The following is a 23,666-nucleotide window of genomic DNA, read 5'->3' on the forward strand; positions in this document are numbered from 1 at the left end:
GATGTTGATTAATTGTCTCTGGTGTGTAGAGTTAGAACATATATAAAAAGAGATGTTAGTTAGCACTGGCTCCAGCTGCCTTCTAATGAGATGTTCAGATGTACCCTGTAGAGCTGACCTTATTTTGGCCACTTATGATTCTTTTGCTCCCATGCCTATAATCCAGTAGTTTGTTCAAGAAAGACTCATTTCCAGAAAGAATTTTCCTTGTGTGCCATTTAGCTGTGGTTCTCAGACTTTAATGTGCTTAAGAATCACTTGCAAAGCCTGTTATAAAACTAGATTCCCAGAATCATTTCCAGAGATTCTAGTTCACTGGGAAAGGTATGGGGTCTAGGATTCTGTGTATTAGTACCCCCAGAAGATTTCAGTGCAAACGGCTCGTAAACAATACCTTGAGGAACACTGCCATATGGTATCATAATCTGGGAATAGCCTGGAAATCTAGGTAGAAGGAGCAATTTGCTCAGCAATTTGTGTTATCTATAACTATAAATAACACATATTACGAGAACTTACACTATGAAGGATTTAAATTAATAGGTATTTTAATAAGCAAAAATTTTAAAGTCATGGTAAAGGAAATAATCAACAGAGTGAAAAGCTAATCTACAGAATAGGAGAAAATATTTGCAAACCATATATTGGATAAGGGATCAATATCTGGACTATATAGAGAACTCCTTCAACTCAATAACAACAAAATGACCCAATTTAAAAATGCGCTAAAACGCCGTATGGTCTCACTCATAGGTGGGTGTTGAACAACAAGAACACGTGGACTCGGAGAGGAGCATCACATACTGGGGGCAGTTGGGGGGGTAGGGGAGAGACAGTGGGAGGTGAGGAGGGAGGGGAGGGTGGGGAGGGATAACATGGGGAGAAATGCCAAATATATTATGCACCTAAAGTAAAATAAATAAATTTTAAAAAAGAAAGAAAAATGAGGAAACATTCCATTCCCATGGCTCATCTCAAACTGTCTCCCTTCATGCACATGTATCCCATATTTAACCAATTACTATTCTATAAAAAAATAAATAAATAAAATAAAAATGGGCTAAAGACCTGCATAGACATTTCTCCAAAGAAAATATACAAATGGCCAAAAAATATGACAAGATGCACAGTATCACTAATCATCAGAGAATTGCAAACCAAAACCATGAGATATCACCTCACAATGCTTAGGATGGCTATTATTTTACAAAATGGAAAGAAGCATTGACCAGGATGTAGAGAAAGTGGAACCCTTGCATACTGTCAGTGGGCTGTGGAGGTTCCTCAAAAAATGAAGTATAGAACCACCATATAATCCCGCAGTCCAAATTCTGTGTATTTATGCAAAAGAACTGAAAACAGGATCTCAGAGAGATACATGAAGTCCTCATCTAATGTCATTGATAAGTTCTTGGAAACGGCAACTTTAGGCAAAATGACATAAACCGTTGTTTCTCATCAACATTATAACGAAACAGTGTTTTTCAGGACTTGATGTACATAATTTTGCCTAAAGTTGCAGCTTCCAAGAACCTGACAATGACTTCAAGTGAGAACTTAACTGTACACTGTGTTTGTTGCAGCATTATTCCAGATAGCCAAGATGTGAAAGCAACCTAAATGCCCATTGACACATGAATGGATAAAGAAAATGGTGTGTATGTATATGTATAAAACATTGCATATATACAATGCAATATTATTCAGCCTTAAAAAAGAAGGAAGTGCTGTCATATACTATAACATAGATGAACCTTAAATGCATTATGCTAAGTAAAATAAGCCAGTCACAAAACACAAATAGTGCATGTTTGCATTTTTACGAGGTAGCTAAAGTAGTCAAATTCATAGAATGAGAAAGTAGAATAGTGTTTGCTGGGGACTGGGGGAAGGGAAAATGGGGAGTTGTTCAATGGGTGTAGAATTTCAGTCATGCAAGATGAAAAAGTTCCACAGATCTGTTGTACAACAGTGTGCATATTGTTAGCACTACTATACTGGACACTTTTAAATTGTTAAAAGAATGAACATTTGTTTTACTAAAATAGAAAAATTAATTAAAAAGTACCAACTATGTTAATAGTTCATGGTGAGATTGAACTCAAGAGAAGAGCATGATAATTCCATTTCCTTTGAACAACCTCTTTTTATGAGAAATTTTTTGGAAATTTTAAGCTAACTAAAGTAAACGTGTACTTACAGTGAAGCTGTGTGGGTGGTGAGAGGACTGGGGGTTGGTAGCCTCTCCGTGATGCACTGAGTGGAGGGCAGAGCGTACTCACCCTGAATGTCATCCCCAAACCAGCTTGTCCAGTTATTTGGATGCCCTCCACAAGGAAGAGAGATGCTCATTACAGTATGTTGTCATTTCAGAGGCATCTGACACTCTGAAAATTCTCTTCGTCCTCTCTCGTCCCCATACCTGAAGCCTGGGATTTCCACACCTTAATTTTGTTCCCTCGAAACATTTTTAAATAGCCTAGGAAATCTTTAATCATTTTAGGAGTACTGGTTGCCAGGACTCTTTCTGAGACCAAAGGAGAATGATTAGATTGATTTTGTGAAGAGTCTGAGCATTCATATGCTGTGAGCATTCACTCTGGCAGCCCAAAGTTTTGTGTCTGGCCAGGGACCATTCTTTTGGGTAGTGAGCTTTCTGTTCTTTCCAGGGACTGCTAGACAAGTGGGCTAATTTGGCTGGGCTGGTGGGCCCTGCCCCTGGGGTGGGCTCGCTTCCATGAGTGGAGCAGATGGAGTGAGGGCAGAGACATTAAATGACTCCAGTATTTACTAACGAGATAAATATACAAGGCTAGGCTGGTAGATACGTATTTTCCTCCTTTCTACGCTTCTTGGTATCTTATTCAAGCCTATCAACTCTTTTTTGGTTTCTGGTTGAGGTTTTTTAATTTTGTTCTATTTTTGTTTTTGTTTTGGCAATGTGCTGGTTTGTTTCTTTAAAAATGTTGATTATAAACTATTTCAAATCTATAAAGAGGTATACAGATGCAGTGTACTCACCACCTAGCTTAACAAAGAGAACATTATGTGTGCACTTGAAGCCACTGTATATCTCTCTTGAATCACATCCCACACCATCTCCTGCAGTTGTCTGCTGTCTGGAACTTAGTGTTCATCATTGCTAAGCAATTCTTTATACCTTTACTAGATAATATTTTATACCTCAACAGCATATAGTACTGTTTTACATATTTTAAAGCTTTATATAAATGGTATTATATTTAATATAGTCTTCTGCAACCTGCTTTTTCATTCAACCTGCCTGTTCACTTTTTAAACTTTACTTGGGATATTCCTTCCAGGCTTACTTAGCTATACTGTTGTCATCACCCGTGTGTAGCGTTACTGTGTAATAGTGTTGGACCCTAGAATACAGCTAGAAATGGCTTAGATTGAAGCATTTTATGTATGTCAAATTAATATGTAACTATAATATAGTGTGTAACTGTTAAACGTATTTGTTTTATTTCAGGTTATAATATAACTTATCTTCTCATGCTTTTTTCCTGCCCCTTCTCCCCAAATCATCAACAGTAGAAAAAGAAGAAGAAAACATGTCAGGACACAAATGGTAAGTAATTTTTCATCTTTACTAAATTGGGAAAGGCTAATGAGAGTAGAAAGCGTATAGCATATGCTCAATAAATGTTTATTGAATGGAAAAACAAGTGATACACTAGCAGTAAGCGTCATGTTAGCCCTCACCAATGCTGAGCCAAATTCAATATCCCTGTTAAATATGGTGTGAAAACCAAGTAAGAAAAACTATTGTAAATTCTTATCTAATGTGCATTCTCTAAGAAATTCACGTATGTATAACTTTTCTCTTGGGAATCTAATGATCGTTTTTCTTACCACCGTTTTGTCTAATGTAATGATTTGATGCCTTTTTATTAGTATCTTATTTATAATTTCTAACCTTAGAGTTACAAGGGAATTTTATGTTAGGGCAGCTATAAAATAAAGAATGACTCTACAGCCACACACTACTCACACTTACTATTTTATAGTCATGACTTCAACCATCCTGGACATTCAGGAGCCAATCATTGTCGAAAGTAAATGATGCTGAATAAAGTAGATGTGATAACCATAGGGCAATGTTACCACGGACATTTATGTGCCTCTAACATATCCAAGCAGCATCTTAAACCTCTTATAAGGTCCAGAGCTCTTCAAGCAGTGTTTCTGAATTCTTTTGAACCCATGACCCACCAAGCAAGTAGATCTTTGTGAACTTTTATTTTCTTTAACTTGTATCATGAAAAAAATGTGTTATGTATTTTTTTAATGCACAGTTAATTACAATAAATACACCTTTTTTTTTTTTTTGAGACGAAGTCTCGCTGTGTCACCCAGGCTGTAGTGCAATGGTGTGATCTCGACTCACTGCAACCTCCTCTTCTCAGGTTCAAGCAATTCTCCTGCCTCAGTCTCCCAAGTAGCTGGTATTACAGGTGTGCACTGCCATGCCTGGCTAATTTTTGTTTGTTTGTTTTGGTAGAAACAGGGTTTCACCATGTTGGCCAGGCTAGTCTCAAACTCCTGACCTCAAGTGATCCACCCACCTTGGCCTCCCAAAGTGCTGGGATTACAGACATGAGCCACTACGCCTGGCCAGAAATACACTTTTTAACCCCTCCCCTCTTGTAGAGAAGCAACATACCGAAGTCCTCTATGATATCAAACGTCAGACTTCAAAAGAATTTTTACATGTCTTAAATGTAATGGCTTTTTTTAAGTAATTAATAAATGGCTAAAGGACCTAATTTCCCTGAGTAAAAGAGAAAAAAAAAAGTCCCTAGAAGCTCCAGCTGACAGTTCTCTAAGTTGTCAGACATTTGACACCTTTTTAGTTGTTCCAACTTGCCTCATTATGACAAAGGCTGGCTCCATCTTGGGACCCTCTTTGGTTGTGATATCCTGGCAGCAGGCTCAAATAAGTATTAATAGTTACTCACCTAAGAGAGACTGGACAGCCCCAAGAGTGGGTCCTTTCCCCAATCCTTTCTCCCACTTACTCCACAGCTTGCTGCTGAAATGCAGGGGCTGCAGAGTACATTGAAATGAACACTGGACTGCGATGTAGAGGCCTGCATTTCACTCTTGTGTGACTTCGGCCAAGATTCTTAGCCTTTTGAAGTATAAGACTCCTCATTTGTTAAATGATAGTGGGTAAGGGGTGTTCACTAGATTTCTGAGGTCCCTTTTATTTTCCAAACAGATATTTTTCCCCCTGTTACTCCATGATCTTTGACAAAAAAGAAAAAAAGAATACAAAGAAGTCCATTCCATGTCCCACTCTTGAGAATCCCATTCCCCTGAAATAACCAGTCTTTGGAGTATATTCTTCCAGCCTTTTAATGTGCATATTCTATATAGAGATTATCTTTTATATAAGTGTTATATGTATTTCATCTTGTTTTCCCTGCTATGAGCTCATAATACGAATTTTAAATAATGCAGAAAGATATAAAGTAGGCCATGAAAGTCTCCCATAATCCTACTTCTCTCTCCAAAGATAACCATTTGTAAGGATCAGAAATGCCTTCTGACTTTTTAACAATAAATGTGCAAATTGAAAATTGTAAATTTAATTAAATTGTAAATGAAGGAAAGTATAAATCATCAGGTTTTGAGATACTGGTATTTTGATATAGTCATATAAACCAACTCATGTTGTAGCACAAGCCTGGTACATTTTGGGTAGTGATGAGAAGGGAGAGAAGAAGGTACATCTCCACAGAGGAGAGTTGCCTGGGGGGCCACGGAGGCCTCTGGGGCAGGAACTCTAGGTCGAAGAGGATGTGGATGAAGCAAGGGGAGGGATGGAAGTCCATCAGCAAACTTTCTAGCCATATTTGAGGTACTGAAATCACTTTTACACAATTCCATTTCATTTTTTAATTACTTTGATTTCTTTTCTTTTTTTTTTTTTTCTTTCAGAGACAGGGTCTCACCCTGTTTCCCAGGCTTAAGTGCAGTGGTATAATTATGGCTTCCTGCAGCCTCAAACTCCTGGGCTTGAACAATTCACCCACTTCAGTCTCCTGAGTAGCTTTGCATCATAGGCATATGCCACTACACCTGGCTAAATTTTTGTAGAGATGGGGTCTTACTATGTTGCCCAGGCTGGTCTCAAACTCCTGGCCTCAAGCAATCCTCCAGCCTGGGCCTCTCAAAATGCCAGAATTAAAGGCAGGAGCCACCACACCTGGCCAGTTTCTAATTTCTTCTCCACGTACGTTTTGATTTGGTCTTCACTATAATCCTGAAAAATGGCTTTCCATCTAAATTTTAAGCATTTATATTGAAGAGTTTAAAGGTTTTGGGTTTTGTTTGTTTTTTGTTTTTGAGACAGAGTCTCACTCTGTCACCAGGCTGGAGTGTAGTGATCTCAGTTCACTGCAACCGCCACCTCCTGGGTTCAAGTGATTGTCCTGCCTCAGCCTCCCGAGTAGCTGGGACTACAGGTGCATACCACCACGCCTGGCTAATTTTTTGTATTTTTAGTAGAGACGGGGTTTCATCATGCTAGCCAGGCTGGACTCAATCTCCTGACCATTTAATGATCCATCAGCCTCAGCCTCCCAAAGTGCTGGGATTACAGGCATGATCCACTGTGCCCAGCTAAAGTTTTTAATATCAGAAGTCTGCAACCAATTTTAAATTCATTTTATTTTTATTGTATTGTGGTAAGAACAGTTACCACGAAGTCAACCCTCTTCAATTTTAGGTGCACAATATAATATTATTAATAATAGGAATCATGGGGCTGGGTGTGGTGGCTCACGCCTGTAATCCCAGCACTTTGGGAGGCTGAGGTGGGAGGATTATCTGAGGTCAGGAGTTCGAGACCAGCCTGGCCAATATGGTGAAACCCCATCTCTACTAAAAAAAATACAAAAATAAGCTGGGTATGGTGGCACATGCCTGTAATCCCAACTACTCAGGAGGCTGAGGCAGGAGAATTGCTTGAAACTGGGAGGTGGAGGTTGCAGTGAGCCGAGATCGTGCCATTGCATGCCAGCCTGGGCAACAAGAATGAAACTCCGTCTCAAAAAATAAAAACCCAAAACAGTAGGCACCGTGTCACACAGCAGATCTCTAGAGCTTATTCATCTTGCATAACTGAAACTTTGTGCCCCTTAGATAGCAGTTTCTCATTTCCTCCTACCTTCCAGCCACTGGTAACCGCCATTCTACTCTCTGCCTCTGAGTCTATTTTCGAATCCTCTGTAATAGATCTTAAGCATGCTGTTCTTCAGCCTCTTATCTCTGCTTTTCTGCCATCACCTTGGTGTTGGCTGTAGTATTAGAGTGGAGACAGTGTGTTGGTGTCTGGCTTTATCTGTGATTCACTGAGGTGACTTCGGCCAGTCACCCTGTCTGACCTGACCTCACCTTCTCCACCTCTAAAAGGGGTGTGCCTAATCTGTTGATATGTACATTCTTTTCAAGGGTTAGTTTCTTTATTTCCTGCAAAAGATTCTAAATTTCTCCACTCTGACTTTTAAGGTTTTGGAGTCAGAAAGAGTTGATTAACTTTCTTGGTGTAATACCCATAGAAGAAAGTGCTCGTATGTTTATCAAGGTTGTAAATGTAAATACGTCATGGAAAGTCATGTTGAGATAAATCATTTCACACTAAAATATCTTAATCTTTATGAAAGTTGTGAATAAAACAGCTCTTGAAATGTTTTTAGCAGTTATCCCTGGGACTTACAGGATCGATATCCTCAAGATAAATCAGTTGTAAATAAGATGCAACAGAAGTATTGGGAAACAAAGCAGGCCTTTATTAAAGCCACCGGGAAGAAGGAAGATGAACATGTTGTTGCCTCTGATGCAGACCTGGATGCCAAGCTAGAGGTGAGCTCTTTATTGCTGTCAGCCCCAACACGGCTGCCTTGCTAGGATCACGGTCCTAGAGTGTACTCACCAAGACAGAGCTAGGTGTGCTTTATGTTTGAAAATGAGGGGCCAGGCGCTGTGCCTCACACCTGTAATCCCAGCACTTTGGGAGGCTGAGATGGGTGGATCACGAGGTCAAGAGTTCGATACTAAAAATACAAAAATTAGCTGGGCGTGGTGGTGTGCACCTGTAGTCCCAGTTACTCAGGAGGCTGAGGCAGGAGAATCGCTTGAACCCAAGAGACAGAGGTTGCAGTGAGCCAATATCGCACCACTGCCCTCCAGCCTGGCGACAGAGTGAGACTCCATCTCAAAAAAAAAGAAAAAAGAAAATGAGGAAAATCTAGGATTAGGTAAACTCAATCCCAGCATATTTATTAAAAACTACAAATTCTCACATAACCACCATGCCTCAGTTACTTTGTATTTCAAGAACGTAATTAGAATGCATTGCCTGCAGTAAATTCTCAATAAATGTTTTTTTGGAAAATTAACCCAATCAAAGAGCTTCTGCTAGTGATATCTGAGAAGTCAGATTTAGAACACTAGAATCTGGCAAATGTTAAATTTTTTTAAAAAAAGAACTTAAGTAAAATGTTGTGGAAAGTAGAGTCTAATAAGTTTTGTATTGGACCCTGGAAAATTCTAGAATGAATTAACTAAGGAGCTATTTAGTTAGACTAGTTAACAATATAGTAAGCTGAATTTAGATATGGTTGATCTGATATGTTAATAAGAAGGCCCACTAACTCCCTGTCTTGCTGTGCATTTCTGACAATGGTTTAGATTAAAATTTTGAAAGCATACCTATCACTTCTATAAATAACAGGGCACTGAGAGGAATAATATCTTAGATGGTCTGATAAGGATTCAAAATGAACTCAAACTTTAATATGTACACTAAGTTGAATGAACTGAACATTTAATGGGACTAAAAAAACCCAAGATTTCAAAAAGCTTTCCAAGAGTGGCCAGGATGGTAGAAACCGTAATTATTCTACATCAGAGAGGGTTAAAGGGAAATGTTAGTTGTCAATTACTTGGGAAGCTCTGTCATGTGAAAAGGGATAATATTCGTTCTAAGCACATGAGGGTAGACCAGACCCAGGAAGAACTTTGTAATGTTAAGGCTGTCCCATGAGAACTGGGCTGCCTTTGAGGTTAGGACTACCCTGTAAGATGAATCTGGGCTACTATTCTACCTACTGTCTGCTGTTTAGGAGAACTATTCCCAGTTTTGAAAAACTGGGAATCCTCATTTTCTTAATGCATGGAATAGAGATATTAATACCTACTTATTACAGCTATTATCAAGATTAAATTAGGTAACAGAGTGATGGTTAATGTTTATTAGTGTTTATAAACATTATACTGTACATGTTTATAAACATAACTAATGTTTATTCATAATGTTTAATGTTTATGAATGTGTTTTATATCCCAGGAACCATTCAGAATGCTTTCCATATGGTATCTCTAGTACATAGAAAAGCTCCTGACCCGCTGGCCCTGCCTCCTCGTCCTGCATTTCCTCTCTCCCACATGCTTACACTTCCCTCACCCCTGTCCAGCCGTGATGGCCTTGTCTCAGTTCTCAGTCCACAACCAGCCAAGTTCACACCTATCAGAGCCTTCGCTGGCTTCCACCTGGACACTGTTTCTCCACATCTTCCCTTCTCATAGTTCAGGTTTCACCCTAAAGGTCATGCTGTTTCAGGTCACTGCCTGTCCACCCCTGCTCCCCACCCACCCCACCCCTGCTCACTGTCTAACACGTGGCCTTGTTTTATTTTATTCATAGTACTCATCTCTCATTGAATTATCTCAGGTGTTCATATGTTTGCCCACCTTGCCTCCACTGAGATCAAATTCCATGTTAGCCTAGTCACCGCATATCCCCAGCCACACACAGAATGCATATTCAATAAATATTAAAGGGTATACATTAGTGCAATTAATGTCTATTTTCAGCCCTTTCCTTCTGCAATTGAAAATTTTTGAAGCTGGGTTTGACAAGGATGTTCTAATGGAGATTTCTCCAATGGAACCAGGAAGCATCTGTTTTAATTTTTTTTTTTTTTTTTTGAGACGGAGTTTCGCTCTTGTTACCCAGGTTAGAGTGCAATGGCGCGATCTCGGCTCACCACAACCTCCACCTCCTGGGTTCAGGCAATTCTCCTGCCTCCGCCTCCTGAATAGCTGGGATTACAGGCACTCGCCACCATGCCCAGCTAATTTTTTGTATTTTTAGTACAGATGGGGTTTCACCATGTTGACCAGGATGGTCTCGATCTCTTGACCTCGTGATGTTTTAATTTTTATATTCTAAGTACAGTGTAAATTATTATGTTATATATGCTTTTTATAGCTCATAGGTTTTTTTTTCTTAAGAACCTAGTAAATACATGCATTATTCAAAAGATAATTTAATGTGTTAATTACAAATATACTAAGCATTATATGTAGGCTCTTGCAGCAGTATTTTGGCTGAACCAAGTGTTCTTGTCCTTTTTTTTTTTTTTTTTTTTGAGATGAAGTCTTGCTGTGTCGCCCAGGCTGGAGTGCAGTGGCATGATCTCGGCTCACTGCAACCTCCACCTCCCAGGTTCGAGCGATTCTTCTGCCTCAGCCTCTTAAGTAGCTGGGATTATAGGCACGTGCCACCAGACCTGCCTAACTTTTGTATTTTTAGTAGAGATGGAGTTTCACCATGTTGGTCAGGCTGGTCTTGAACTCCTGACTTCATGATCCACCTGCCTTGGCCTCCCAAAGTGCTGGGATTACAGGCGTGAGCCACCGCACCCAGCTGAACCAAGTATACTTTAATCAAAATAGCTGCTGTCCTAGGTATGTAGCATCCAGAGTACTTAGCTGTGACGAATAATTTAGTATATGAAGAGGTTTCTGTTGCAGAAATGTTAATACTGATGTTGATGTTTGTAGCAAGGATGGATTCCATTCATGAAACATATGAAAATGATGTGCAAACCTCTTTGATGTGTTCATACCTTGAGTTGTCCATAGAAGGCTAACTTATAAACCAAGAAGCTTTATTCTTTGGGCACAGAAAACTTGTGCGCCAAGCTATAATAATGGTCAGATTCTGTTGCAATCTGTTGGAAAGTGGATATAGAAATGTTGCTCTGAGTTTTAATATTTGTCCATGTTGCTTGCTAAGGAAATCCTTTTCTCAAAAGCAGCTCTTCAGTACAATAACAGAAAGAAGTAATCTCTGCTGACAGAAGTTTTCCTGCCAGAGTCACCCTGCCATGGCAGAGTGGACTGACTAGATGATGGAAACGTTTTGTACCTTGCCTTGGGCACGATTACGTTAATATATATAATTGTCATAACTCACAAAACTGAACACTCCAGAACTGTCCATTTTATTGCATTTAATTTATACCTCAATTATTAAAAAGTGAACAGTAACAACAGAACAACTCCTAAACATACTTTTTGAACATCCTTGCCCCTTTATTCAGGAAATACTATGCGTAAGTGGGTTTTGATGCAGAATACTTCTGTAAAACAAAAGGGACAGATTCAGACTGCTGATTTTCTGTTTTGTTTTATGGTTCTGAAGGGCTTTCTTTCTTTTCTTTTTTTATATTTTATTGCCCTTTAGGTTCTGGGGTACATGTACAGAAAATGCAGGATTGTTGCATAGGTACATACATGGCAATGTGGTTTGCTGCCTCTGTCCCCATCACATATATCTGGCATTTCTCCCCATGTTGTCCCTCCCCAACTCCCCACCCCCCACTATCCCTCCGCTAGTATTCCCCACCAACAGACCCCAGTGTGTGATGTTCCCCTCCCTGTGTCCATGTGTTCTTGTTGTTCAACACCTGCCTATGAGTGAGAACATACAATGTTTGATTTTCTGTTCTTGTGTCAGTTTGCTGAGAATGATGGTTTCCAGCCATGTCCCTACAAAGGACATGAACTCATCGTTTTTTATGGCTGCATAGTATTCCGTGGTATATATATGCCACATTTTCCTTGTCCAGTCTGTCATCGATGGGCATTTGGGTTGGTTCCAGGTCTTTGCTATTGTAAACAGTGCTGCAATGAACATACATGCGCATGTGTCTTTAAAATAGAACAATTTATAATCCTTTGGATACATACTCAGTAATGGGATTGCTGGGTCAAATGGAATTTCTATTTCTTGGTCCTTGAGAAATCACCACACTGTCTTCCAAATGGTTGAACTAATTTACACTCCCACCAACCGTGTAAAAGTGTTCCTATTTCTCCATATCCTCTCCAGCATCTGTTGCCTCCAGGCTTTTTAACAATTGACATTCTTTTTTTTTTTTTTTTTTTTGGGACGGAGTTTCACTCTCGTTACCCAGGCTGGAGTGCAATGGCACGATCTCGGCTCACCGCAACCTCCGCCTCCTGGGTTCAGGCGATTCTCCCGCCTCAGCTTCCTGAGTAGCTGGGATTACAGGCACGCGCCACCATGCCCAGCTAATTTTTTTTTTTTTGTATTAGTAGAGACGGGGTTTCACAATGTTGACCAGGATGGTCTCGATCTCTTGACCTCGTGATCCACCCGCCTCGGCCTCCCAAAGTGCTGGGATTACAGGCTTGAGCCACCGCGCCCGGCCAACAATTGACATTCTAACTGGTGTGAAGTGGTATCTCAGTGTGGTTTCGATTTGCATTTCTCTAATGACAAGTGATGATGAGCATTTTTTCTTATGTTTGTTGGCCTCATATATGTCTTCTTTAGAAAAGTGTCTGTTCATATCCTTCCCCCACTTTTGAATGGGTTGGTTTGTTTGTTTCTTGTAAATCTGTTTTAGTTCTTTGTAGATTTTAGATATAAGTCCTTTGTCAGATGGATAGATTACAAAAATTTTTGCCCATTCTATTGGTTGCCAGTTCACTCTAATGATTGTTTCTTTTGCTGTGCAGAAGCTCTGGAGTTTAATTAGATCCCATTTGTCTATTTTGGCTTTCGTTACCAATGCTTTTGGTGTTTTAGTCATGAAGTCCTTGCCTATGCCTATGTCCTGGATGGTTTTACATAGGTTTTCTTCCAGGGGGTTTATGGTGTTAGGTCTTATGTTTAAGTCTTTAATACATCTGGAGTTAATTTTGGTGTAAGGTGTCAGGAAGGGGTCCAGTTTTTGCTTTCTGCATATGGTAGCCAGTTTTCCCAACACCATTTATTAAACAGGGAATCCTTTCCCCATTGCTTGGTTTTGTCAGGTTTGTCAAAGATCAGAGGGTTGTAGATGTGCAGCATTGCCTCCAAGGCCTCGGTTCTGTTCCATTGGTCTGTATCTCTGTTTTGGTACCAGTACCATGCTGTTTTGATGACTGTAGACTTGTAGTATAGTTTGAAGTCAGGTAGTGTGATGCCTCCATCTTTGTTCTTTTTGCTTAGAATTGACTTGGCTCTGTGGGCTCTCTTTTGGTTTCATATGAAGTTTAAGGTGGTTTTTTTTCAGCTCTGTGAAGAAGGTCATCAGTAGCTTGATGGGGATAACATTGAATCTATAAATTACTTTGGGCAATATGGCCATTTTCATGATGTTGATTCTTCCTAATCATGAGCATGGAATATTTTTCCATCTGTTTGTGTCCTCTTATTTCCTTCAGCAGTGGTTTGTAGTTCTCCTTGAAGAGGTCCTTTACGTTCCTTGTTAGTTGTATTCCTAGGTATTTTATTCTCTTTGTAGCAGTTGTGAATGGCAGTTCGTTCTTGATTTGTCTCTCTTTAAGGCTGTTATTGGTTTATATGAATGCTTGTGATTTCTGCACATTGATTTTGTATCCTGAGACTTTGCTGAAGTTGCTTATCAGTTTCAGGAGATTTTGGGCTGAGACAATAGGGTCTTCTAAATATACAATCATGTCGTCTACAAATAGAGACAATTTGACTTCCTCCTTTCCTGATTGAATACTCTTTATTTCTTTTTCTTGCCTGATTGCTCTGGATAGAACTTCCAGTACTATATTGAATAGGAGTGGTGAGAGAGGGCATCCTTGTCTAGTGCCAGATTTCAAAGGGAATGCTTCCAGTTTTTGCCCATTCAGTATGATATTGGCTGTGGGTTTGTCGTAAATAGCTTTTATTATTTTGAGATACGTTCCATCAATACCTAGTTTATTGAGAGTTTTTAGCATAAAAGGCAGTTGGATTTTGTCAAAGGCCTTCTCTGCATCTATTGAGATAATCGTGTGGTTTTTGTCTTTGGTTCTGTTTATGTGCTGAATTACATTTATATACTTGCATACGTTAAACCAGCTTTGCATCCCGGGGATGAAGCATACTTGATCATGATGGATAAGCTTTTTGATGTGCTGTTGCAGTTGATTTGATGTACTGTTGCAGTTGGTTTGCCAATGTTTTATTGAAGATTTTTACATTTATGTTCATTATGGATATTAACGTGAAGTTTTCTTTTCTTGTTAAGTCTCTGCCGGGTTTTGGTATCAGGATGATGTTGGTCTCATAAAATGATTTTGGAAGGATTCCCTCTTTTTGGATTGTTTGGAATAGTTTCAGAATGAGTGCTACTAGATCCTCAGTGTATGTCTGGTAGAATTCAGCAGTGAACCCATCTGGACTTGGGCTTTTTTTTGGTTGGTGGGCTATTGGTTGCGACCTCAACTTCAGCCCTTGTTATTGGTCTATTCAGGGTTTTAACTTCTTCCTGGCTTAGGGTTGGGAGGGTGCAAGTGTCCAGGAATTTATCCATTTCTTTCAGGTTTACTGGTTTATGTGCAGAGTTGTTTGTAGTAATCTCTGATTTTAGTTTGTATTTCTATGGAATCTGTGGTGATATCTCCTTTATCATTTCTTATTGCATCTATTTGATTCTTCTCTCTTTTCTTTTTTATTAATCTGGTTAGTGGTCTGTCTGTTTTGTTGATCTTTTCAACAAACCAGCTCCTGGATTTATGGATTTTTTGAAGAGTTTTTTGTGTCTCTATTTCCTTCAGTTCTGCTCTGATCTTAGTTATTTCTTGTCTTCTGCTAGCTTTTGAGTTTTTTCAATCTTGCTCCTCTCACTCTTTCAATTCTGACAATATGGTGTCGATTTTAGATCTTTCCTTACTTCTCATGTGGGCATTCATTGCTATAAATTTTCCTCTAGACACTGCTTTAAATGTGTCCCAGAGATTCTGGTACATTGTCTCTCTGTTCTCGTTGGTTTCGAAGAACATCTTTATTTCTGCCTTCATTTCATTGTTTTTCCAGTCAACATTCAAGAGCCAGTTGTTCAGTTTCCATGAAGCTGTGTGGTTCTGAGTTAGTTTCTGAATTCTGAGTTCTAACTTGATTGCACTGTGGTCTGAGAGACTGTTTGTTATGATTTCCATTCTTTTGCATTTGCTGAGGAGTGATTTACTTCCAATTATGTGGTCCATTTTAGAGTAGGTGTGATGTGGTGCTGAGACAAATGTATATTCTGTGGATTTGGAGTGGAGAGTTCTGTAAATGTCTATTAGGTTTGCTTGGTCCAGATCTGAGTTCAAGTCCTGGATATTCTTGTTAATTTTCTGTCTCATTGATCTGTCTAATATTGACAGTGGAGTGTTAAAGTCTCCCATTATTATCGTGTGGGAGTCTGACTCTCTTTGTAGGTCATTAAGAACTTGCTTTATGTTTCTGGGTGCTCCTGTATTGGGTGTGTTTATATTTAGGATCGTTAGCTCTTCTTGTTGCGTTGATCCTTTTACCATTAAGTAATGCCCTTCTTTGTCTCTTTTGATCTGTGTTGCTTTAAACCGTATTTTGTCCGAGACTAGCATTGCAATGCCTGCTTTTTTTTTTTTCCCCTCTCATTTGCTTGGTAAATCTTCCTCCATCCCTTTATTTTGAGCCTGTGTGTATCCTTGCACATGAGATGGGTTTCCTGGATGCAGCACACTGATGGGTCTTGACTTTTTATCCAATTTGCCAGTCTGTGTCTTTTGACTGGGGCATTTAGCCCATTTACATTTAAGGTTAATATTGTTATGTGTGAATTTTATCTTGCCATTTTGATGCTAGCTGGTTGTTTTGCCCATTCGTTGATGCAGTTTCTTCATTGTGTCAATGTCTTTCCCATTTGGTACGTTTTTGGAGTTGCTAGTACTGGTTGTTCCTTTCTGTGTTTAGTGCTTCTTTCAGGAGCTCTTGTAAGGCAGGCCTGGTGGTGATGAAACCTCTGAGCAATTACTTGTTCATAAAGGATTTTCTTTCTCCTTCGCTTATGAAGCTTAGTTTGGCTGGATATGAAATTCTAGGTTGAAAGTTCTTTTCTTTAAGGATGTTGAATATTGGCCCCCACTCTCTTCTGGCTTGTGGGGTTTCTGCCAAGAGATCTGCTGTGAGTCTGATGGGCTTCCCTTTGTGGGTAACCCGACCTTTCTGGCTGCCCTTAGGATTTTTTTCTTCATTTCAAACCTGGTTAATCTGACAGCTATGTGCCTTGGGGTTGCTCTTATTGAGGAATATCTTTGTGGTGTTCTCTGCATTTCTTGTATTTGATTGTTGACCTGTCTTGCTAGGTTGGGGAAATTCTGGATAATATCCTGAAGAGTGTTTTCCAGCTTGGATTCATTCTCTCTGTCACATTCAGGTACACCTATCAAACATAGATTAGGTCTTTTCACATAATCCCATATTTCTTGGAGGCTTTGTTCATTTCTTTTTATGCTTTTTTCTCTAATCTTGCCTTCTCATTTTATTTCATTGAGTTGATCTTCAGTCTCTGATATCCTTTCTTCTGCTTGGTTGATTTGGCTATCGAAACTTGTGTATGCTTCGCGAAGTTCTCGTGTTGTGTTTTTCAGCTCCATCAGGTCATTTATATTCTTCTCTAGGCCGTTTATTCTCATTAGCATTTCATCAAACCTTTTTTCAAGGTTCTTAGTTTCTTTGCATTGGGTTAGAACATGTTCTTTTAGCTCAGAGAATTTTGTTATTACCCACTTTCTGAAGCCTGTTTCTGTTAATTCATCATACTCGTTCTCCATCCAGCCTTGTTCCCTTGCTGGTGAGGAGTTGTGATCCCTTGTAGGAGGAGAGGCGTTCTGGTTTTGGGTGTTTTCATCCTTTTTGCACTGGTTTCTTCCCATCTTTGTGGATTTACCTACCTGTGATCTTTGTAGTTGTTGACTTTCGGATGGGGTCTCTGAGTGGACATCCTTTTGGTTGCAGATGAAATTATTTCTCTCTGTTTCTTAGTTTTCCTTCTAACAGTCAGGCCCCTCTGCTCTAGGACTGCTCGAGGTCCACTCTAGACCCTGCTTGCCTGGGGATCACCTGCAGTGGCTTCAGAACAGTAGGGGTTGCTGCCAGTTTTCTCTGTTATCTTTGTCCCAGAAGGATACTCATCAGATGTCAGCCTGAGCTGTCTTTATGAGGTGTCTCTTTGGATATACGGGGGTTCGGGAGCTGCTTGAAGAGACAGTCTGTCCCTTATAGGAGCTCAAGTGCTGAGCTGTGAGCTCTGTTGTTCCGTTCACAGCTGTTGGGCAGGTACATTTAAGTCTGCTGCAGCAGAACTCATAACCACCTTTTTTTCCCAGGTGCTCTGTCCTGGGAAGGTGGGGCTTTTATTTATAAGTTCCTGACGTGCTGCTGCCTTTTTTTAGAGATGCCCTGCCCAGCAAGGAGGTAGCCTAGTCACAGTCTGCTAGCAGAGGCATTGCTGAGCTGCTGTGGACTTTGCCCAGCTGCTGTGTGAACTTCCTTGCCGTTTTGTTTATAGGGGTATTGTTAGAACTGCCTCAGTCATGGTGGACTGCCTCTGTAATGGTGGACACCCTTCCACCCACAGAGCTGGATCATCCCGGGTCCAGCTGTGCTTTCTGTGAAACTCTCAATCCAGAGCGTTTCAGATTGCTGGTCTTTGTGGGGGTGGGACCTGTCGAGCTAGATCACCTGGCTCCCTGTTTCAGCCCCTTTTTTTCAGTTGAATGGGTGACTCTCTCTCCCAGGCGCTCCAGGTGCCAGTTGAAACGGCCATCCAGATTTGTGTGAGTTTTTGTGCAGAGACCCACTGTGCTGTCTGAAACAGCCATGCTGGAGACTCGTGGTGCTTTTCTGCTCAGGAATCTCCTGGTCTATGGGCAGTAAAAACTTGTTTGGACATGCAGTGATCACTTACCCTCTGCATTCTCGCTGGGAACTGCACTCCAGAGCTGTTCCTATTCAGCCATCTTGGATCCCTCTCCCCCTTTATTTCTTTTCTAAACAGGTAGAGGATGCAGTTTAATGAAATGAGAATTCACAAATTTATATTCTTTATAACCAAGTTTTATCACATTAAGCATTCCTAGAAATAGTTTTAATCTTTTCAGTATATATGCATGCATCCGTTTTTATTAATTTGGTCATATTTGTAATGAAACAGATCATCTGTGTTCACTCAAATGGAGAAGTGCTTTATGATACCAGTACCTAATTTCTGTACCACTGTGGCCAGTGAACCAGGAGAGAGAAAGAGGGAAAACCTTTCCCTGCCTTAGTGAGTGGCTCTACAGAGGCAGGATGTTTGTCTGCCAGATTTTCTCATTGATATCAGATCTAGTCTCTAAGTTAGTGGGCAAAGGGTGAAGAAAGTGGGAAGTCTGTTCTTTTTCTCAAACAAAGGTGGGAACCACCATGAGTTAAAATCAAGTTAGATTCTTCTTAGCACAGCCCCATCTGCCTTTCCCCCAGTTTCGTCTAGTATGGTCAGAGCATGGCATTATATTTTCTCTCTGTATCTTTTATGAAATTGTTGATAAAATAAGGAGTGATGGAGACTGTTTGTTCAATATCATTTTATCAGATGCTTTCTAAATAGACAGGACATCCAGCTGATTGATTTTGTTTGCTTTATCCAGTTGTTTAAGCATGCCATATATTACATTAGGATCACAAAATAAGTTAACATCATCTTTTAAATATGCTTAATTGACAGATCCTCCATTTAAAAAAAGACAGCAAGTAGTGAAAAGAATAAATTAGATTATGAATATTGGGTCTCTGGTTTACCAAGTCCTCTGACTGGGCCCTTCACTTAGGATTTCTGTTTTTCAGCTATTATTTCAGTAGTCTGGAGGAAATAACTGTTCTACGGATCTTAATGTAGATTACAGAGATGATGAATTCCAACGAGTATAAAATAATAGAATATCTTTAAAGGCTTTTGTCACAGTTTCTATACAGTACACCACATAACACTAAGCACACTTAGATATGTGATCTTGTTTTTGGCAAATTGAGCACTCTGGTTTTGTTCAATGTAATTATTTTTTATCTCACCACTGTCTGTTTTATTTTGCATTTTGTTTGTATTTTTGTTACAGCTGTTTCACTCGATTCAGAGAACCTGTCTGGACTTATCGAAAGCAATTGTACTCTATCAAAAGAGGATATGTTGTAAGTATGACATCAGTATGAATATTGATCAGATAGACAGTAAGAGATAGCAGGGTATTTTGTCTTAATATATCATTAATATGTTTAAGAAACTAAGGGTGTTTGTCTCTGTCTTTAGGCAGTTGGGAGGAGAATCGCTAATAATTTTACCAATAATATACATAGCTTGTTTATCTTACAAAGCAAGCGTCATATTAGGATAATTCTGTATTGGATCTCCCATGGATATGGCCATTTATTTTCCTAATTATAAAAGAGTTTTCTCTGTATCTTGGGCTTTTTAATTTCCAGGTTTTTTTTAATGTGATTATCTTCACTCTCTTATATACAGTTCTGTTCCTTTTAAGATGACAAACTGAGACAGAAGGCACATAGAGTTAATTTTTTTGGTGATATTTTGTTGACAGCATTTCTTTATGAATGTTTTTTGCATTGGATATTAGGTTCCTACAGAACAACATTTTTCTATAGTCACCTTGTCTTAAAAGCATTAACAACAAAGTTATCTGTGAAATACTAAATGTCAATTATGTATTAGTACATTTTTTAAGTCTCCATTTGTAGGTCATTTTAATAATGTAATCTCTATATTTTTGAGACTAGACTATGGGAAGTCTTTCTGTTGCTGACTGCTGCCAAACCCCTTTTCAGTAATCACAAATTAATAATTGGCCATTTTTCTACATCAGTAATATTTTATTAAGACAATCATTTTGGTAGGCTGGGTGCAGTGGCTCACATCTGTAATCCCAGCGTTTTATAGGGCCAAGGCAGGAGGATCACTTGAAGCCAGGAGTTTGAGACCAGCCTAGGCAACAAAGTGAGACCCCATCTCTACAAAAAAAATAAAAATACCTAAAAATTAGCCGGGCATGGTGGCATGTGCCTGCAGTCCCAGCTACTCAGGAGGCTGAGGCAGGAGGATCACAGTGACCTGTAATGAGCCACTGTACTCCAGCCTGGGAGACAGAAGGTTACTGTCTCTTGAAAAAAAAGAAAAGTCAACTACTTTAGGAAAGTTCAAAATCATTGTACATAAAGGGGCAGTATTTTATAAATTATCTATGTCACTATATCCTAAGTGTTTGAGCTAAGAGTTCTCCATAGCTCCAATTCCAGGTCTTAATCTGTGAGGAAATTAAGACACATGACCGCTGCTCCCCGATTTATGATGGAAACCACATCTAGTCAGTCTCAAATGCTGGGTTTTTGCCCCTAAGTAGCTCTCAGATTCCCCTTCCTCTCTCTGTCTTCTCTGCCCCTACCTTGGTTCAGGCCACCACCATTACACTCTCACTTGGTTTACTAAATCAGCCTCCTCACTGATCTTGCCTACACCCCTGCTTTCTCTTGCCCATTGTCTGCACTGCCATCAATCAAAGTAGACTTTTAAACCCAACAAGATTCTTCCTTGGCTTAAAACTTGTGTTCTGGGAACAATTGGTCAGACTCCTTCTAACTATACCCACCATCCCCCAGTATTCACCATAAAATGAATCATTTTCTTTCTTATGGTAGAAAACAAAATAATTTAGAAAATTCTAACTTTAATTTTTTAAGTAAGTCACATGAAGTTGGCGTATCCGCTTTTTATTGAGCAATACATATTTTAACAAAGGAAGAAAAGAAAGATTCTTGCATATTTCCTGTAAATAGTGATTCTCTAAATAGAAGTTGTACTTTCCACCTATGTTAATGTTTCTGAAAGAATATAGAGAAAAAACTTCCCCCAAACCACCTTAGATTAGTTAATATAATTATAATTGAACACCATCAAGGCTCGTAATTATCTTGTAATATAAAGGGTTAGAATAATGTCCCCATCCTTGAAGCAGTCACCTGGTTGTGCCGGCAGAGCTGGCTGTGGATGGTGGGTAAGCCCTTTTATCTACCCGCTAAGCTCATATGAGCCATGCCATCTCAGTGGAGATGGGAAGGAGGAGTTCTGCCCTGCTTGGACTTGAAAGAGATTGCAACTTTGAGGAAGACCAAAAATAGTTTGGGTAATTTGAGGGTGTTGCTATGTAGCTGTCAAAGACAAAAAAAAGAGGAAAATCTCTGAACTAATATGGAGTGATTTTGAGGGTATGCTTTTAAGTGAAAGAAGCAAAACATAAAAGGGTGTCTATAGTATGCTATCCTTCATGCAAGCAGGAAGGTGATATAAAATATAAATGTAAAAAAAGGTAACACTTTTTATATAGTGTGTGTGTATTACCATTTTTATATTATATTACATTTTACCATCTATATCTATATCTATATCTATATTGAGAGAGTGAGCCTGCTCATTGTGCAAAGGAAATTCAGGAAGCATAAACCAGAAACGAAAGAGATTGGATACCAGTGGTGGGTGGGGATAGGGGAAGGGTTGGAGAGGAGGGAATGAGAATGGAGGAGCAAAGGTGAGGAGGGAGCTACATCTTCCCGAGATACCTTCCCATAGCTTTGATTCCTAAAACCATAATAACATTTCATATACTCAAAAAATACTTAAACCCAGCCAGATGTGGGAAAATCTAAAATGGAATACAAACAGTAAAAAATGAACTTAATTGCATTATAAATGAATAACATTGTCACAGTGACCAGAGTTTAGAAAAAGAACTAACCTCAGTAGTTTTGGAACGTAATTATTTTTGACTGGACGCTGAGGCTAAACACAAAAAGAATTATACATGGAAACCGTATTCTCATTGGGAAATTTGTTTCTTAGAGGAGTGTGAGTTAGCAGTGCTGAAACTACTTTATGCAAATACTGAAGTTGACAGATAAATAAAGATATTGTAGATGGTGAGAGCCAGGTTTCTCACTCTCTGCATTAGAAATAAGTTGCAGAAAAAGAAGGGGAGAAGCTAAAAGGAACACTGTGGTTTTGCACTGGCATCAAAGGTGCCGCTATGAAGTCATTGTTTTTAATATCTGTACAGATAGCTATACACAGAAATAAATGCAGATGAGTGTGTATGCGTGGGTTAGTGTACATTCGTATATTTCCTGTTTCTGTGAGCTGACATGACCTGGAAGCACTAACACCCCATGACAGTAAACTCATCTGGCACCCAGATCTTGCTTTCTAAATACCTTTTCCCAATAAAAGAATTGCTCCTTGGAGAAGTGGTTGATTCTAGGATTGGAGCAGGGAAAATTCAAGATGCACCTGTATTATTTGTAACACTAGAACATAAGGAAGTGCTTGAAAAAGGATATGTCGAAAGGACACAGGAGCAAACCTGTGATCAAAGCTGGCACAATTTGAGCAACAAATTAAATAATGGTAGTATTAAATTATAACCCATAAAATAAAAGTAGTTTCTCTTAAGTCTCTATGAAGAGAGGGCGATAAATGGTGGAGAAGGGACAGCTTTTACTTATAAAATAAAGTCAGTTAATTAATAGAAAGAATGAGAGAACTACAAAATCACCCATAGATAAACACCACAGTGAGAATTATGACAGGTGAGATTCACTGAAGAGTGTTAGAATTAGGGAGTGAAGGTTTGAGGAGAAAATGGACGTTTGCATCATCTCATATATTCCCCCCCAAAAAAATTTTTAATGATTATTAAAGGAAAAAACCATTCTTAACTTTACAGTGGAGAAACGTAGCAGATACCTCCTTCACCAAGTGATTGAGGTTGACATGACGAGTGATGAGGTCCACTGATGTCATATAACCTCTGATGCCATGCACTAAGAAAGACACTTCACCACTGTGTATCCTTCCCAAATATCCATAACCCCAGTCCGATTCTGAGAAATCAGACAAACCCAAATTGAGGCACAGTCTACAAGATATCTGACCAGTTCTCTTAAAATCTGTCAAAGTCATGAAAGATAAGAAAGACTGAGGAACTGTCACAGATTTAAGGAGACTAAGGAAACTCAATATTTTGATGCCTGGTGAGACCCTGGATTGGATCCTGTAACAGAAAAAGAATGTTAATGGAAAAACTGGTAAAATTCAAATAAGGGCTGTATGTTAGTTAACAGTATTGTGCCAGTGTTAATTTCCTAGTGTCGATTATTGTACCATGATTATGTAAGATGTAAATATAAGGAGATGCTAGGGAAAGGTAAGTACTAAGGGATGTTAAGGAAAGGTATACAGGAACTTTATATGCTGTTTGTCATTTTTCTGTAAGTCTGTCATTATTTCAAAATAAAAGGTTTAACAAATGTAAATTGGATCACATCACTCCCCTACTTTTAAAAGACTCCAATAGCACATAAAATGGAATCCGACTCCCATTCTTATACACAGGACATGATCTGGCCCCAGCTCACCTTTTCAGCCACATTTTCTCTTGTCCACCAAACTCCCAAGGCCTTTTGCACCAGATGTTTC

The 23,666-nt window shown here is 39.3% G+C and overlaps 1 protein-coding gene across 11 annotated transcripts in view; it reads left to right on the plus strand.

Annotated features, from left to right (window-relative positions):
• Window positions 1-23,666, plus strand: part of ICA1 (islet cell autoantigen 1) — a 160,977-nt gene that overhangs the window by 17,908 nt on the left and 119,403 nt on the right. For 3 of the 11 annotated variants that reach the window (XM_064380368.1, XM_064380366.1, XM_064380369.1), the window contains exons 2-5: window positions 3,494-3,592; window positions 4,032-4,079; window positions 7,731-7,893; window positions 19,246-19,318. In XM_064380368.1, the coding sequence (XP_064236438.1) occupies window positions 3,576-3,592; window positions 4,032-4,079; window positions 7,731-7,893; window positions 19,246-19,318 (301 nt within the window). In that variant the 5' untranslated portion in view covers window positions 3,494-3,575. Of the gene's footprint in view, window positions 1-1,500; window positions 1,655-3,493; window positions 3,593-4,031; window positions 4,080-7,727; window positions 7,894-19,245; window positions 19,319-23,666 lie in introns of those variants that run through there. The other 8 variants (XM_021674193.2, XM_012450748.2, XM_012450741.2 and 5 more) reach the window with 4 other exon arrangements.

Source organism: Aotus nancymaae, unplaced genomic scaffold, assembly GCF_030222135.1.
Source record: "Aotus nancymaae isolate 86718 unplaced genomic scaffold, 86718_ANA_hifiasm-v0.15.2.pri h1tg000025l, whole genome shotgun sequence".
NCBI lineage: Eukaryota > Metazoa > Chordata > Mammalia > Primates > Aotidae > Aotus > Aotus nancymaae.